The 17408-nt window shown below is 43.4% G+C and overlaps 2 protein-coding genes across 6 annotated transcripts in view; one reads left to right on the top strand and one right to left on the bottom strand.

Moving 5' to 3' along the window:
- Window positions 1-532: 532 nt before the first annotated feature.
- LOC117985488 (zinc finger protein 761-like) lies at window positions 533-4433 on the top strand. 3 transcript variants are annotated; one of them, XM_069500846.1, is made up of 3 exons: window positions 533-744; window positions 1179-1363; window positions 2660-4433. In XM_069500846.1, the coding sequence occupies exons 2-3, from the start codon at window positions 1188-1190 to the stop codon at window positions 4230-4232; spliced, it is 1749 nt and encodes a 582-aa protein (XP_069356947.1). In that variant the 5' UTR covers window positions 533-744; window positions 1179-1187; the 3' UTR covers window positions 4233-4433. The 3 variants fall into 3 exon arrangements, with proteins under 3 accessions (XP_069356947.1, XP_069356946.1, XP_069356948.1); XM_069500845.1 differs by having other exon boundaries at window positions 534-748; XM_069500847.1 differs by having other exon boundaries at window positions 550-686.
- A 297-nt stretch (window positions 4434-4730) lies between these two features.
- The window catches only part of LOC117985170 (serine/arginine repetitive matrix protein 1-like), a 51038-nt gene continuing 38360 nt past the window's right edge, over window positions 4731-17408 (bottom strand). For 2 of the 3 annotated variants that reach the window (XM_069500836.1, XM_069500838.1), the window contains exons 19-20: window positions 13203-13279; window positions 4731-11925 (exon numbers count right to left, since the gene is read on the bottom strand). In XM_069500836.1, the coding sequence (XP_069356937.1) occupies window positions 11906-11925; window positions 13203-13279 (97 nt within the window). In that variant the 3' untranslated portion in view covers window positions 4731-11905. Of the gene's footprint in view, window positions 11926-13202; window positions 13280-17227; window positions 17305-17408 lie in introns of all 3 variants that reach the window. The other variant, XM_069500837.1, reaches the window with a different exon arrangement.

The raw sequence follows: 17408 nt of genomic DNA, 5'->3' as shown, positions 1-17408 counted from the left end.
TTGTACCTACGGCCCTGTATGTCAGTCAGTCTCAGTCAAAGAATTTCTAAGTACTACCTACTCATAGAGATAGTATAGGTAATCATTCATCTAAGGTACTAGGTACTTCGTAGTTATGTCGATGTTTATAACATATTCTGGGATTCGGTCAATGTATCGATTCGTTGTTTACGGTACGAGCTTTTATTTCTGGTCGATATGTAAAAAGTACTCTGTGGTACGTACGAGTATCCAAACTATATAGTAGATAATCTATGATCCAAACCAAAGAGAATAGTATACTATCTCTATGATGTATACTAGGTATCTCTATGATAATCACTAGGTAGGTACCTACGTTTATAATCCAAACGTGGAATCTCGTCAGTTCAGAAAAACTAAAAAACTTTGAGGTTCAGGAATAAAATTGATTAAATTTTTTACGAAAGAATATAATAAAAACTCCTTTTATTTTGTGTATAAAACTCCTTTATTTCTTTTTAGAATACGTTGTTTGACTGTTTTTAATTTTTGTTTTGATGACTTCGTTTCGGAACGCAGCATAGCAATAATAATAATTGATTTTTTTGGAAGACGATTTGTGAAAAAAACTGTTTTTATTTGGCTTTGTTTTGTAAATAATACAGTAAAATCATGTTCGAATTATTATGCAAATATCTTAGTGGCCACATAACATATTGATATAGGTAATAGAACGTCTAAAGGCAGATATTTTTAGTTTCTTCAATTCCAAAAATAGTCCCAGTAGGTAAGTAAAGCGGCAAATAAAAAGCGACTTGCTTTGTGGTAGGTACCTTTGTTATGTTATTTTCCTGGTTTCTACTTAACTGTGCGACGCAGAGTGGTGTAGTGTGTTAATCAGTCTAATACGTATGTGTATCAGTTCGTATGTTTGTATATAAGTTTGTTTGTACATTAGTGGCGCTCTCGAAGCAGAAAGCGTAGGCCGATTTTAATGATTCTGACAGCAATAGAATGCCCTTGTGAAATGTCACTAAGGTTATATTTTAAAAGGATATAATACCTGCTATCAGGTAAAATACCTAAGACTGAGTTACGAAGTGAGATGTCTGTGCTGCCGCGCTATTGGTTTGTCAGTCAACATTAGCTTCTTGTGCTGTAGGAAAGTGCATTGCCATACAAGGTATTGTCAGTTTTAAATAACTTCTTGTTTCCAGGATAACAAAATGGATGACCAAGTGGCTGAAAATGTCAGCAAAGTGGAGACGGAGTCGGAGGAAGAAGACACGATAGTTCACACGGAGGAGCAGGATGCGGACATGATGAGCATGTTTGCCAGTGTGTGGGTCAAAGTGGAGGTGGACGGGGATGAAACCAGTGATAGCGCCGGTCGCCACAAAAAGTATGCAAATGAAATTATTAACCCCTATAGTATCTATATTCCAATCTGTCACATATTGATATTTACAAAATGGTCAGACATCCTAATATATAATAAATCTGACTGACTGACTGACTGACTGACTGATCTATCAACGCACAGCTCAAACTACTGGACGGATCGGACTGAAATTTGGCATGCAGATAGCTATTATGACGTAGGCATCCGCTAAGAAAGGATTTTTGAAAATTCAACTCCTAAGGGGGTGAAATAGGGTTTTGAAATTTTGTAGTCCACGCGGACGAAGTCGCGAGCATAAGCTAGTTATATACTAAATTAACAGGTTTAAATCTATTGCTATCCCTTTCATAATGTTGCTTGTGGAAAAGGATAGCACTAGATTTAGACCTGTTAATTTAGTATAGAGATTGTGTACAAGAGAATCAGCCCCAATGTTTATTTCAGACTAGCTTATGCCCACAACTTTGTCTATGTGTACAACACAAATTTCAAACCCATATTATACCCCCTTAGAGGTTGAATTTTCAAAAATCCTTTCTTAGAGGATGTCAACGTCATAATAGCTATCTACATGCCAAACTTCAACCTGATCCCTCTAGCAGTTTGAGCTGTGCATTGATAGATCCTTTTCCTTTTATATTATAGGCTTACTTCTAGCTGTTAGATTCCATTGTATTGTATTTTTTTTAAGCAGTTGGCAACCATGTTTGGGTTTTTAGACTTCGCAGCAGCTGTAGTTAAGGGGTCACTTATAGACTAAACTTGAACATGTTAGATCAAGAAGGCAAAAGAAGTTTAGAGCTTCTATGTGTGTTGGTGGACTAAAACTGTAGTTTTCCCCCCAATATATTATGCAGGTATCTTGATAAGGTTTTCTTGAAAGCATGTGGAAAACTCATGAATTTTAAATTTTATTTAATACTAGACTAGATGATGCCCGCGACTTGTTCGCATGGATTTAGCTTTTTGAAATCCCACTAGAACTTTAATTTTCCGTGATAAAATGTCCTTCCCCGGCATGCAAGCTATCTCTGTACCAAATTTAGTTAACATGGGTTGAATGGTTGAGCCGTGAAAAGCTAGCAGACAGACAGACAGACACACTTTCACATTTATAATATTAGTATGGATTAGTATGGATATGGATATAACTCAGCCAACCTTTTGATAAGCATAAGGTAACTCTTATTAAAATCCCCTTTTCTGTTTCAAAAGGCCATAAGTTGGGTACATAAAACAAATCTTTTTTTATCTAATCAATAGGCTATAGCTTTACAATTAAATTTTTGTTTACAGATCTTCGAAAAATAAGAAAAAGTACAAGAGAAAAAAGTCAAACAAAATTCTCAACTGCCCCGAATGTGACTACACCACCGCATACAAGAACTGTTTGCAGGCCCATGTCGCCGGCCACAGCGACTCCAAGCCCTTCGCCTGCGACCAGTGCCCCTACACTACCAAGTACACCACAGCTCTGCAGCGACACATCACCATCAAGCACACGGAGCGAGAACCCAGGACCCTCACCGATGAACAGAAGCAGACCATGCCTCTCCACCAATGTGACAGCTGCGAATACACGTCATACTTCAAGTGGAATCTGAATGCTCACAAACGGAAACACAAGTTAGAGAAACAGTTCAAATGCAGGCATTGTGACTACGCCACCGCGTACCGACACAACTTCCTCAAACACAGCAAAGTCCACAACGAGGGAATGTTCTACAAATGTGATAAATGTCCTTTCGTGACTAAATTCGAAGGTCACATCACGAGACATCTCTCCAAAATTCACAATGAGGTCACGGAAAGAGCTAACAAGTGTGATATGTGTGACTTTGCAACTCTAGTTCGTTGGAGGTTGAACGTTCACAAACAGAGAAGCAGACAGGAGCAGCCAATAAAATGCACGCATTGTGAATTTGAGACCTTTTATATGTGCGAGAGTAAAAAACACAAGGTCTCCCATTATGATAAGATTTATGGCAACGGTTTTCTCAACAATAAGCCAGAATTAGAACAAGCATCGCTAGAAACAGAAGAGAAAGCCGGTCATCTAGTTAGTGATATTAATGAGCACAAGCAGGCACCGAACCAGTATAATCTAGACCCAAACTGCTTAGATTGGAACAGCATCCAAGTTCTGGAGTCGGATGATAAGGAGAAGCCGTTCCTATGCCACATGTGCAATTATATGTCCAAGTTTAAAGCTGCGGTTCAACGTCATTTCCAGAGACACCACACTGGTGCTACGAACCGGCCGTATAAATGTATAAACTGTGACTTCTCTACGAAAACTAAGGATCAGATTGCGTTGCACAATAAACGAAGTCTCTCCGATAAGATACTATTCTGTGGCATTTGTAGTTTTACTACCAACTTCAAATGTCAGTTCGTTATGCATCAGAAGTGTCACTATGCGTACAAATGTACGATATGTCCGTACTCGTGCAGGCACAAGTATGAGTTACAGAAACACTTCGCAACGATGCATTTGGGTAACGGACTTAAGTGCAGTTACTGTGACTACCGAGCAGCTAGAAAGGAAAGTTTATTATGTCACGAAACAATACATACCGGAATCAAGCCGTTCAAATGTACGCACTGTCCGTACATGTCTGTACGGAAATGTTTGTTGGATTGTCATCTGAAACGGTACCACAGCGAGATCAAACAAGACATCACGATCGTGAGTGAGGATAAAATTGAGTCGTTAAAAGTGCCCCTCCCCGAACTGATAGGGGACCATATGGATCCTAAACTATTGAGCAGTTTGAAAGACATCAAAGAGAAAATTGGATGGAAGGACTCACGGGAGATGGAGGTTATTAAGGAAAAATTGGAAATAATGAGCGATGTTTTTGAATAACTCTTTAATTAGGCGTCCCACAGCTGGGCAAGGATTTTTTTAGCCATCACAAAAATATTGGATAGTTGTACATATTATATTAAGGCTTTCTAGAGCTATATAGATTGTAAAATTGTACAAATACATGTAAGCAATATTAATATTGCGAACTTATATACAAATAAATGAAATTGAAGTGTATGTCTGTGATTTTGAAATATATGCCTTTTATTTTGCTATCTGTCCCCATTAGATTACAACATGGGGTTATTCAAGGGACGGAACAACAAATTCCTGAAAGGCCGGGATCGCATTGGCGGTTCCTCTGGTGCTGCATTGTTCATGGGCGGCGGTAATCACTTACTATCAGGTGAACCGCCTGCTCGTGTTATCTTATTCAAACCGGCTAAGGCGTAGATGTATCTTGATTGGGTTCAAACCTAATTTCTCGATTATTGGGGTCTCAAAATTTACCTAGTTAAGTATTTTCAATAGCAAATTGAATAAATGAAACCACAATTGTAAGGATAAATACCTTTTATTTAAATTTTATTGTGCATATTTCCATAAATATAAAAAATATGGCAAAATAAAATGTAACTGAGCGTGCATTCATTTAAAATTATTAAAAAAACCAGCGCATCGCCGCAACTTCCAGCCGCCACGCGACGAAGTCGCCGCGCAACACGAAAAATACAATAAAAAAGGGTCTACAATATAACAACAATAATTTTATACATAATTTTATTTTTTTCTGACAAAAATAACTTGCCTCAACTTTTTCGTCGATAAATCTATGAGACGGAAGCTGTTTTGTAGACTAGAATGTGTTACGGGGACCGACGCGGCGTGTAGTGGTCTCTAGCTGCGGTAAAAAATACTAATTTGTCATATTCGGAACCATAGACAACCGCACGCGGGGACTTCCCAAGCAATGAAATTCAGCTTAAGGTGGTTTGATACATCCAGCCGCGAAAATTCAAATTTTAGTTAGTTTTTCGGAAATAGTAGATACATCAAAGGTATTGTAGGAAGGCATGAAGTAAATGAGTATTTTTGACCATCGTTTTTATGGAAAAACATGTAGATGCATAAATGCTATGCCCGCAAAACGCATTACCATAAGCCTTCGATGTATGATTAGTCTACTATCTACTATTTCCGAAAAACTAACTAAAATTTGAATTTTCGCGGCCGGGTATATCAAACCACCTTAAGAGTAAAGACATGCCGAAGATATCTCACCACCATGTAAAACCAATGTACGCAAACACACACACAAGGTGTAGCTCGCTATGTATAATGCGTACATAATGAGATCTCACTCGCCATTTTAAAACTTTATGTGTCAAAACCCTCCAAATTTCATGTCTTTAGGACCAGCAGTTTAGGCTGTGCGTTGATATATTTGTCAGTCAGTCAATCAGTCAGGACTTTGAATTTTATATATAAAGATAATTATAGCAAACTAGTTTGCTACGTTTCACGAAAAGAGAATTTTCGCATTTGCAAAAAGAAAATCGACCAGCAAAATATTAGTGCTTTTAATCTCGATCATAATTGCTAGTTAAATTAATGTAGCAAACGATCATAGTGCTATTACGTGAAAAATCGCATGTGACATCACTGTGAAGGCAAATAATAATTTCACCAAATGAAAATGATTTTAATAAGTTGCAATCATGCCCATCACTGGAGGACATGTGCGTGTATGTGTGTGTATTTGCATCGTTTGTTTTACATTGGTTGTTTTACATAGGTGACATCGAGGTAGCAAGCTAACCGCAACCGCAAGGTATACAGTGACGCATTTTCGGCACGTCTTTACTCTAACATTTCCGCCTTTGCAATTCTGACACCTGTCAAGTGGACATCCGCAAAATTGCAAATGGCCGACAACGCAAAAACCGCTCAAACGCTCTTGTAATAATAATAATTATCGTAACTCTTAGACCTAACTAGGTACTGTAATTAATATTAATTAATTACATACAATTTTTTATCTATACTAAGCAGCGGACTAGAATTTAATGGCGTCTACATAACGTATATATAAATATGGATAGGTATAAATTTATACATTTTATTGTGTCTTTATAATATTTAAGCATAATAATATTTCAAATAATATTGTAAATTATAAATTATACTTCTATATACCTACGTAATTATACTTTTTAGAAACATCAATTTATCTATATGGCCAAGTTTTTAAAAAAGGAAGCCTTATAGTATCCTTAGGTTTAGAAAAATGATGGCAGATAAAAACTAAAGAGTAAATTCGAGGATACTGTATCACCACTACATTTACCACAAAAACTCAATTGTTGAAAAGTGAAAAAGGGGTAACTGCATTGACTTATATATTACTTCGTATGGACAGACAGGGCTATTGAACAAACAAAAAACCCGATTCAGAGTGCTTTAGCACCAATGCAACCTCAGTGACGTCTGGATTTCAAAATTCAAATAGGTCGTTCATTAGTATCTAAGAGGTGGCGCTGATTTATTTGGTTCGAAAACCGTGAAAAATTTTGTTCGCTTGACCATATCAGTACCCGTAGTACAAGATTTTACGTCTCACCAAACCAAACCAAATTCGAGAGTCGAAATACTTCCGCGTTACAGTAAAATGGACCTAAACAGCTTTGAATTGAAGTCAAATATTCAATGCCACTGATTTTAATTTCGCAATGTTTCCGCTTGGAGCGCTGGCTGTAGAAGTGTAGACAAACTTGAGCTTTAAAACAAGGCATTTAAGATCCAGTTTACTGTAACGCGGAAGTATTTCGACTCTCGAATTTGGTTTGGTTTGGTGAGACGTAAAATCTTGTACTACGGGTACTGGTCATTTATATCGATGGGTAACTGCATGATTACGTAAACTATGCTTTAATATCATAGAGACACTTCGTAAAATCGAGAGCCGTGCAACACTAAACGAGCTATTTTGTTCATTTTTTCAAAACAGACTTAAGCATAAATTGTACAATTACAAATTACAAACAGTTCAAATTTACAACACGCGTTGATTGATCCATCTTGTTACAATTTCAAAATATACATACCTAATAGGTACCACAAGCATTCAAAAATAAAATTGACATATCAAAATGTATTCCATGATTCATTAATGTAAGCCAATGGATTTTGTCGATACCACAAAAAACGTGGCGAGGCTCCCACCAGATTTTTAAATAGGGCCTTGGATTTTTAACTGGGGCCTTCTAAATTGGGCTTTATGCAGGGTTTGTACAATACGCGGCAGAAAGTAATGCACATCGGCCATTAAAATGATATTTCGGCTTTGTAGAGTGTTGTCTCTGTCACTTATACCTATGTGACGTTCCGTCAGTCTCAACGACAGAGACAATGCTCTACAAATCTGCTATCTCCTTCTTAAGGTCGATGCACATTATTTTCTGCCGCATACTGTAGGCACATTTCAGCCAATGTCATTTCGGTAAATCAAATCAAGATTGGGCCTAGGATCATATAGGGGCCCTGGCATATTTTGGCCTTTGCATTTTTTCACATTAAAATATTATGTAGTCGTTTTCTAAATCTTCATCGCTGTGGCTAAATCAAAAGTACTACACACTACATGTTTTAATATTTTTTCTTTTTGATGTGTCAATTTTGTTTTAGTCTTATAGGTCATTATATCATGAGCAAAGTATATGAATTTCTCATACCATCGCTTGCAATATTGAGGGTCTCATCTCACTGACGTTTCGCTTAAAATCCGTTGCAGTAGATCACAAAACAAACTCCCTAAACGCCAGTGTGATATACCCTTTTAGATTTCACGCTAACCTGTATTTGAACTCTTTCTTAGTAAGTACAGCTAAAATGTAATTTCTAAAAGTTTAACTGAGCATTGATATGTTAATCGGTTAGTATTCACTCTTATCCGGCCAATGATGTATTGATTCATATTTTACTTTGCCCATAACACAAATTCACTAACCGCCGTACTCAGAGTCGCTAATCGTTACTTAAGTTTAGTTAAAACGAGACAGAGCTATATCTCTCACATAAATCTGTCTTGTTTTAACTCAATCTAAAGTAACGATTAGCGACTCTGAGTACGGCTGTAAGATTCGTACGTTAAAAGAACCACGCATTCTAACAATATTCGAAGAATAACAGCTGTTAAAATACGTTTAAAACATTTTTCAACTCTTTCTTCTGTACAATTTCGAATCAGTTTCGATTAAATTTAGCGTTTTTACACTCCAGGAAAAGGCTAAGGCTATTTTTAATCGTTTAAAAGAGAAGATTTAGCAATATATTAAAATAAATATTTCATTTCACGTAGTACATAAATATTTCGATCATTTATATATTAATTCAATATTTACAATTATTCATGTGATGAAGGTACAGTCCACAGAAGATGCGATGTAAAACGATTAGTACTTATATATGCCATTATTCAAATTTATGATTTGAATCTTCACAAATAAAAAATAAACCATTCTTTCTCGAAACGAGGTTTAACTTGAGGCTACATGTCAAATGTTTTCCAAAAAAATTGACAAACAACCTCACAAACCATAGCTAACCCCATTCGTTAAACCACTTGTAATCAAAAAAGGCACCACAATAGTTCACAAAAATTGCGCACCAATAATAAATATACACAAAATAACATTAAATTATTTTTTGTAAGAAAATAACACAAAATAATAATAATAATTATATTAATAAGAATTTAATTATTAATACAATTTTTGTAAGAAAATATCATCGACAGTAGGTACCAATAATTAAGGGCCTTCGTAACCGGCGTTCAATACACCAACAAAATTAATTACAACTGTGAGATTAATTTAATTTTCGTATATAAGTCCCGCAAATTGCTTTTGCGCTGGAACCATGTCTCATTAACATCAATTCGTACGTTCGACGTTATTTTGACGTCATTTGACGTATATTTAAGTAAAAATATAGCATCAGCTCGAAACTGACGGCCACGCGCATCAGCTATTTGCGGGACTTATATATATCTAGATATTTTTGCAACTAATACAACTTCGGAATGATTTGTAGCAAAAGCGGGGGCCTGATTTTTGGTGGGGGCCTCGCGCAATTTTAGCTCAAAAACATCTATTAGCCGATCAGCTTTAATGGCAAGTCCTATCTAAAGAGATCTAAATGTTTTACTGCCGTACTCAGAGTAGCTTAATCGTTACTTAAGTTTAGTTAAAACGAGACAGAGCCTATATCTCTCACATAAATCTGTCTCGTTTTAACTCAATCTTAAGTAACGATTAGCGACTCTGAGTACAGCAGTTATTACTTAATATTTTTAATGAACCTTAACCGTATTGGGTTAAAGCGCAAAATATGTCGCAGATATAAGGAAATACTAGATGTGATATGATATTTACCGAGTGCTGATTGAAAATGCGATTAAGTGCAGCGAGAACTCATTGGCATTTATATGGCGCGTTCGATGCGGTCGACTCGTTTCAGTGACGTTCTTGATTCGAATTTTCAGTAGTAAAAATGATTATAACGGGTGCCAATAAAAAAACTAATCGAAAAGTGCGGTGTTAACCATTCGATCTCACTTACTTACTTACTTGCGTATAGGATGTGAGCGAGACAGAATGATTAGCGCCGCTTCATTTCAATTCATTTCTTTATTGTCACGTTTTTTAAGTTTGTCACTTAAATTTTTTATTCTATTTTCCTCCGGCGAGTTCATGAGATTTTTTTTCTACGTTATAACTAGATGGAAAAGTTTTTTTACATGCAAGTCTGTTTTTATGTCTCAAAGGGTTTTTCTACATTTTCTCATTTTTTCATGTTCTTCGAGGCGCATGTAGTGTAGGTATAGTGTTGCTAAAACATGGAGAAGTAAGAAGTAAGGCTGTTAGATTTGGATTTGTGTATATTTTTTAACAAGAAAAGTTTAATTAATGCAGTTTTTAACTGATATATAGCTATTTAATGATTTGGAATAGTGTTATGATATTTGGTGCAAATTTTTACAGAAATATGTGATTTCGATGAGACGTTTTTTTTTTTTTAATAATTTTGGTGCTAATTTTACAGAAATATGTGATTTCAATTATTTATAATCTTTATAACTTCCCTACTTAATAGTTGAACACGAACAAGCTATAAAAGTATACCTATATGTATGTATAACAATTTTCTACACCGAGCGATTGAACAGTGCGTTGGCTCGAATGTCATACACATTCAAAACGAAGAGAAGACAGACAAAAGACAGTTCAAATTGCTACGTTAAACTTCAGTTCCTTTAGAAAGGTGTCAAACTGTATCTTAACAGAGGGCTCTCCTTCACTCGCTCAATACAAACGTAAACAAAAAATTTTTTTTTCTAAAGTGCCACTTCTAGTATTTCTTAATATCCATTTATATATCTGAATTACGCTATTAAGGTCCTTATTTCTAAGCAATAAGGTCTTAAATAGCCTACCGCCCGTCCTCGTCCCGTTACTGCTAGTAATGTAGCAAGCCAAAAATATAATATGAAGAGATATTTTATACATAGAATTATTTTACAAAAATAACTATATTATTGGCTTTGATAACAGTTATGTATTTAATGTTAGACAAGACATATATTTGTAGTTTCCATTTGTGATATTTTGAAAAAAGAAAATATTTTTCAAACTAACACTACACTCCGCGGAAAGAAGTCATTATAGCGCTTACTCTGTTACGTAATCCCATACAAATGATAGAGACAAAAATCGCAGTGGGCGACAACCATTTTGAGACATCAACCTATCACAATCATGTTTTCAAAAACATTCGATATTCAATTCGAAAACATAGTTTCCTTTGTGATCGGTTGGTGATTCAAAATGGTTAAGCGCCAACTGAGATTTTTGTCTCTATCATTTGTATAGGATTACTTAACAGAGAGAGCGCTATACTAATTCCTTTTCGCGGATAGAATATAGTAGAATGATGCAAAATAAAAACGTGCTAAAAAGGTACATGACGCCAAGATTAAATTATCGCTTTTGAAAGTCATAGGAGTTAAGTGCTTTATAGTTACCAATTTTTTTATTCGACTACCTTACGCAGTCATTTTTTGTACATTAAATTTATTTCTTTGATGATTGTGATGCTATTTTTGTGTGTGTAATTTTTACTAGTTCCTTAATTTAATAGTTACCCCGAACAGATTCAAAATATAAGCTTAATATTTGTCATGTATTGATTGAATTTTCTATCACCTTCCGAGGTTTTATTTTAATTAATCTAGCACATTTGGATATACTAGTGTATTCAGATCTCGGATAACATATTAACCAATTAATTGGATTTACTAAGGTATTCAGATCTCGGCTAACACATAACCCAATTAAAACATTAACCAATTAATTGGATATATACGAAGGTATTCAGATCTCGGCTAAGACATAACCCAATTAAAACATTAACCAATTAATTGGATATATACGAAGGTATTCAGATCTCGGCTAAGACATAACCCAATTAAAACATTAACCAATTAATTGGATATATACTAAGGTATTCAGATCTCGGCTAAGACATAATCCAATTAAAACATTAACCAATTAATTGGACATATACTAGGGTATTCAGATCTCGGCTAGCACGTTAGTTCGTATGAGAATAATGTTCAGAGTGACTCGAGTTACATACACGTGTTCAAACGTCAAGAGTTACTCGTTGTGACGTCACAGCCGGTGGCCTGTACCTGGGGAACAGATATGTATATCAAACAAACAGTACATACAATGTGGGTAGGTTAACAATTAAATAATTGGAAAGCAACAGAAGTAACGTGAGCGAAGCGAGCGCTAAATTACTATGCTAACGTCGGACGCGTATGAATACTATTAGAATAACTTTTAGCTTGCTCTGTGAATTGCACTTCTAAATCGAAACTGTTTCATCTCAAAAACTTCGCCTTTCGAGATGATTTCGATTGTGTTGTTGTTGGTTGCTATTACCTTTATATAAAACGGCAAGTTTTAAGATTTTTAATTACACGCCATACTCTTACAAATACTCATACACGCCACACACACAATGACTATTTTTTAGCTCCGTTCAATCGAACTCATCCTGTCAATCACAGATGTTGGTGAGGACTGTTAAGCTCGTGCACGTCACTCTTGTTGGTCCCAGCAGAATACCAGCGCTCAGGTTTTATTCTTAAAACCTGCAGCATTAATGCTGAGCTGGGGCCATTTCATCTTGTGCCGAGTGGGTGCAAGAACTAATTTTAGATTAAATTAATTATTAAATACTTCTTATTATCTACTAACTACTACCTACTAACCATTAATTTTAAGTTTGTTTGTACCTACCTTAGGCATAAGATGAATAAACTAGTTTTCTTTCTTTCTTTCTTCTTTCTTTCTTGGGGTCAGAGCTCACCGACGGGCTCTGTATACGGGCGCGGGCAGTTCTTTACAGTACGCGGCAGAAAGCAATGTACATCGACACAAGGAGACAGCAGATTTGTAGAGCGTTAGGTTTAGGTTTAGGTTTAAAGACTTTATTTTCTCAAAAAAGAACAATAAGTTCACTTACATGAGAACAATTTTAAGCATAAATATAGAAGAAAACATAAATATAGAAGAAGATACGGTGAATTTATACAATAATAAAACTTATATATATTTTAAAACTATAGTGTTTGACAATATTTTTTTAATTTTTCTTTAAATTTTGGAAAAGATTTTTCGTTAAAAATGTCTTTAGGCAAGCGTTGTCCCTGTCATTGAGACCGACAAAACGTCATATAGGTATGAGTGACAGAGACAACGCTCTACAAAGCCGAAATGTCATTCTAAAGGCCAATGTACATTACTTTCTGCGGCGTACTGTACTGTGTTCGCGAGAGCCGAGCGGTCGGAAGCGGCGAGCGGCGAGTAGGAAGAGGACGAGCCGGGGGCGGGGGACGGATACTGTGGTCACGGCAGCCGATAGACTGGCTCGCTGCGTGCAGGTAAGGTAAGTACTCACCGACGGCGCTGTAGACGGGCGCGGGCAGCTCCTCCTTGTTGTGTTCGCGAGAGCCGAGCGGTCGGAAGCGGCGAGCGGCGAGTAGGAAGAGGACGAGCCGGGGGCGGGGGACGGATACTGTGGTCACGGCAGCCGATAGACTGGCTCGCTGCGTGCAGGTAAGGTAAGTACTCACCGACGGCGCTGTAGACGGGCGCGGGCAGCTCCTCCTTGTTGTGTTCGCGAGAGCCGAGCGGTCGGAAGCGGCGAGCGGCGAGTAGGAAGAGGACGAGCCGGGGGCGGGGGACGGATACTGTGGTCACGGCAGCCGATAGACTGGCTCGCTGCGTGCAGGTAAGGTAAGTACTCACCGACGGCGCTGTAGACGGGCGCGGGCAGCTCCTCCTTGTTGTGTTCGCGAGAGCCGAGCGGTCGGAAGCGGCGAGCGGCGAGTAGGAAGAGGACGAGCCGGGGGCGGGGGACGGATACTGTGGTCACGGCAGCCGATAGACTGGCTCGCTGCGTGCAGGTAAGGTAAGTACTCACCGACGGCGCTGTAGACGGGCGCGGGCAGCTCCTCCTTGTTGTGTTCGCGAGAGCCGAGCGGTCGGAAGCGGCGAGCGGCGAGTAGGAAGAGGACGAGCCGGGGGCGGGGGACGGATACTGTGGTCACGGCAGCCGATAGACTGGCTCGCTGCGTGCAGGTAAGGTAAGTACTCACCGACGGCGCTGTAGACGGGCGCGGGCAGCTCCTCCTTGTTGTGTTCGCGAGAGCCGAGCGGTCGGAAGCGGCGAGCGGCGAGTAGGAAGAGGACGAGCCGGGGGCGGGGGACGGATACTGTGGTCACGGCAGCCGATAGACTGGCTCGCTGCGTGCAGGTAAGGTAAGTACTCACCGACGGCGCTGTAGACGGGCGCGGGCAGCTCCTCCTTGTTGTGTTCGCGAGAGCCGAGCGGTCGGAAGCGGCGAGCGGCGAGTAGGAAGAGGACGAGCCGGGGGCGGGGGACGGATACTGTGGTCACGGCAGCCGATAGACTGGCTCGCTGCGTGCAGGTAAGGTAAGTACTCACCGACGGCGCTGTAGACGGGCGCGGGCAGCTCCTCCTTGTTGTGTTCGCGAGAGCCGAGCGGTCGGAAGCGGCGAGCGGCGAGTAGGAAGAGGACGAGCCGGGGGCGGGGGACGGATACTGTGGTCACGGCAGCCGATAGACTGGCTCGCTGCGTGCAGGTAAGGTAAGTACTCACCGACGGCGCTGTAGACGGGCGCGGGCAGCTCCTCCTTGTTGTGTTCGCGAGAGCCGAGCGGTCGGAAGCGGCGAGCGGCGAGTAGGAAGAGGACGAGCCGGGGGCGGGGGACGGATACTGTGGTCACGGCAGCCGATAGACTGGCTCGCTGCGTGCAGGTAAGGTAAGTACTCACCGACGGCGCTGTAGACGGGCGCGGGCAGCTCCTCCTTGTTGTGTTCGCGAGAGCCGAGCGGTCGGAAGCGGCGAGCGGCGAGTAGGAAGAGGACGAGCCGGGGGCGGGGGACGGATACTGTGGTCACGGCAGCCGATAGACTGGCTCGCTGCGTGCAGGTAAGGTAAGTACTCACCGACGGCGCTGTAGACGGGCGCGGGCAGCTCCTCCTTGTTGTGTTCGCGAGAGCCGAGCGGTCGGAAGCGGCGAGCGGCGAGTAGGAAGAGGACGAGCCGGGGGCGGGGGACGGATACTGTGGTCACGGCAGCCGATAGACTGGCTCGCTGCGTGCAGGTAAGGTAAGTACTCACCGACGGCGCTGTAGACGGGCGCGGGCAGCTCCTCCTTGTTGTGTTCGCGAGAGCCGAGCGGTCGGAAGCGGCGAGCGGCGAGTAGGAAGAGGACGAGCCGGGGGCGGGGGACGGATACTGTGGTCACGGCAGCCGATAGACTGGCTCGCTGCGTGCAGGTAAGGTAAGTACTCACCGACGGCGCTGTAGACGGGCGCGGGCAGCTCCTCCTTGTTGTGTTCGCGAGAGCCGAGCGGTCGGAAGCGGCGAGCGGCGAGTAGGAAGAGGACGAGCCGGGGGCGGGGGACGGATACTGTGGTCACGGCAGCCGATAGACTGGCTCGCTGCGTGCAGGTAAGGTAAGTACTCACCGACGGCGCTGTAGACGGGCGCGGGCAGCTCCTCCTTGTTGTGTTCGCGAGAGCCGAGCGGTCGGAAGCGGCGAGCGGCGAGTAGGAAGAGGACGAGCCGGGGGCGGGGGACGGATACTGTGGTCACGGCAGCCGATAGACTGGCTCGCTGCGTGCAGGTAAGGTAAGTACTCACCGACGGCGCTGTAGACGGGCGCGGGCAGCTCCTCCTTGTTGTGTTCGCGAGAGCCGAGCGGTCGGAAGCGGCGAGCGGCGAGTAGGAAGAGGACGAGCCGGGGGCGGGGGACGGATACTGTGGTCACGGCAGCCGATAGACTGGCTCGCTGCGTGCAGGTAAGGTAAGTACTCACCGACGGCGCTGTAGACGGGCGCGGGCAGCTCCTCCTTGTTGTGTTCGCGAGAGCCGAGCGGTCGGAAGCGGCGAGCGGCGAGTAGGAAGAGGACGAGCCGGGGGCGGGGGACGGATACTGTGGTCACGGCAGCCGATAGACTGGCTCGCTGCGTGCAGGTAAGGTAAGTACTCACCGACGGCGCTGTAGACGGGCGCGGGCAGCTCCTCCTTGTTGTGTTCGCGAGAGCCGAGCGGTCGGAAGCGGCGAGCGGCGAGTAGGAAGAGGACGAGCCGGGGGCGGGGGACGGATACTGTGGTCACGGCAGCCGATAGACTGGCTCGCTGCGTGCAGGTAAGGTAAGTACTCACCGACGGCGCTGTAGACGGGCGCGGGCAGCTCCTCCTTGTTGTGTTCGCGAGAGCCGAGCGGTCGGAAGCGGCGAGCGGCGAGTAGGAAGAGGACGAGCCGGGGGCGGGGGACGGATACTGTGGTCACGGCAGCCGATAGACTGGCTCGCTGCGTGCAGGTAAGGTAAGTACTCACCGACGGCGCTGTAGACGGGCGCGGGCAGCTCCTCCTTGTTGTGTTCGCGAGAGCCGAGCGGTCGGAAGCGGCGAGCGGCGAGTAGGAAGAGGACGAGCCGGGGGCGGGGGACGGATACTGTGGTCACGGCAGCCGATAGACTGGCTCGCTGCGTGCAGGTAAGGTAAGTACTCACCGACGGCGCTGTAGACGGGCGCGGGCAGCTCCTCCTTGTTGTGTTCGCGAGAGCCGAGCGGTCGGAAGCGGCGAGCGGCGAGTAGGAAGAGGACGAGCCGGGGGCGGGGGACGGATACTGTGGTCACGGCAGCCGATAGACTGGCTCGCTGCGTGCAGGTAAGGTAAGTACTCACCGACGGCGCTGTAGACGGGCGCGGGCAGCTCCTCCTTGTTGTGTTCGCGAGAGCCGAGCGGTCGGAAGCGGCGAGCGGCGAGTAGGAAGAGGACGAGCCGGGGGCGGGGGACGGATACTGTGGTCACGGCAGCCGATAGACTGGCTCGCTGCGTGCAGGTAAGGTAAGTACTCACCGACGGCGCTGTAGACGGGCGCGGGCAGCTCCTCCTTGTTGTGTTCGCGAGAGCCGAGCGGTCGGAAGCGGCGAGCGGCGAGTAGGAAGAGGACGAGCCGGGGGCGGGGGACGGATACTGTGGTCACGGCAGCCGATAGACTGGCTCGCTGCGTGCAGGTAAGGTAAGTACTCACCGACGGCGCTGTAGACGGGCGCGGGCAGCTCCTCCTTGTTGTGTTCGCGAGAGCCGAGCGGTCGGAAGCGGCGAGCGGCGAGTAGGAAGAGGACGAGCCGGGGGCGGGGGACGGATACTGTGGTCACGGCAGCCGATAGACTGGCTCGCTGCGTGCAGGTAAGGTAAGTACTCACCGACGGCGCTGTAGACGGGCGCGGGCAGCTCCTCCTTGTTGTGTTCGCGAGAGCCGAGCGGTCGGAAGCGGCGAGCGGCGAGTAGGAAGAGGACGAGCCGGGGGCGGGGGACGGATACTGTGGTCACGGCAGCCGATAGACTGGCTCGCTGCGTGCAGGTAAGGTAAGTACTCACCGACGGCGCTGTAGACGGGCGCGGGCAGCTCCTCCTTGTTGTGTTCGCGAGAGCCGAGCGGTCGGAAGCGGCGAGCGGCGAGTAGGAAGAGGACGAGCCGGGGGCGGGGGACGGATACTGTGGTCACGGCAGCCGATAGACTGGCTCGCTGCGTGCAGGTAAGGTAAGTACTCACCGACGG

Source organism: Maniola hyperantus, chromosome 9 (assembly GCF_902806685.2).
Source record: "Maniola hyperantus chromosome 9, iAphHyp1.2, whole genome shotgun sequence".
In the NCBI taxonomy this organism is placed as follows: Eukaryota; Metazoa; Arthropoda; class Insecta; order Lepidoptera; family Nymphalidae; genus Maniola; species Maniola hyperantus.
Note: the sequence above shows the minus strand (reverse complement) of the source record. Positions and strands in the feature narration are given on the sequence as shown.

What these genes read in the sequence shown, in the direction of transcription:
- LOC117985488 (XM_069500846.1), top strand. Translation starts at nt 1,188, where the DNA reads ATGGATGACCAAGTGGCTGAAAATGTCAGCAAAGTGGAGACGGAGTCG. An exon ending in AGCGCCGGTCGCCACAAAAA is followed by an intron (nt 1,364 to 2,659) that starts GTATGCAAATGA and finishes TTTTGTTTACAG; the next exon opens with ATCTTCGAAAAATAAGAAAA.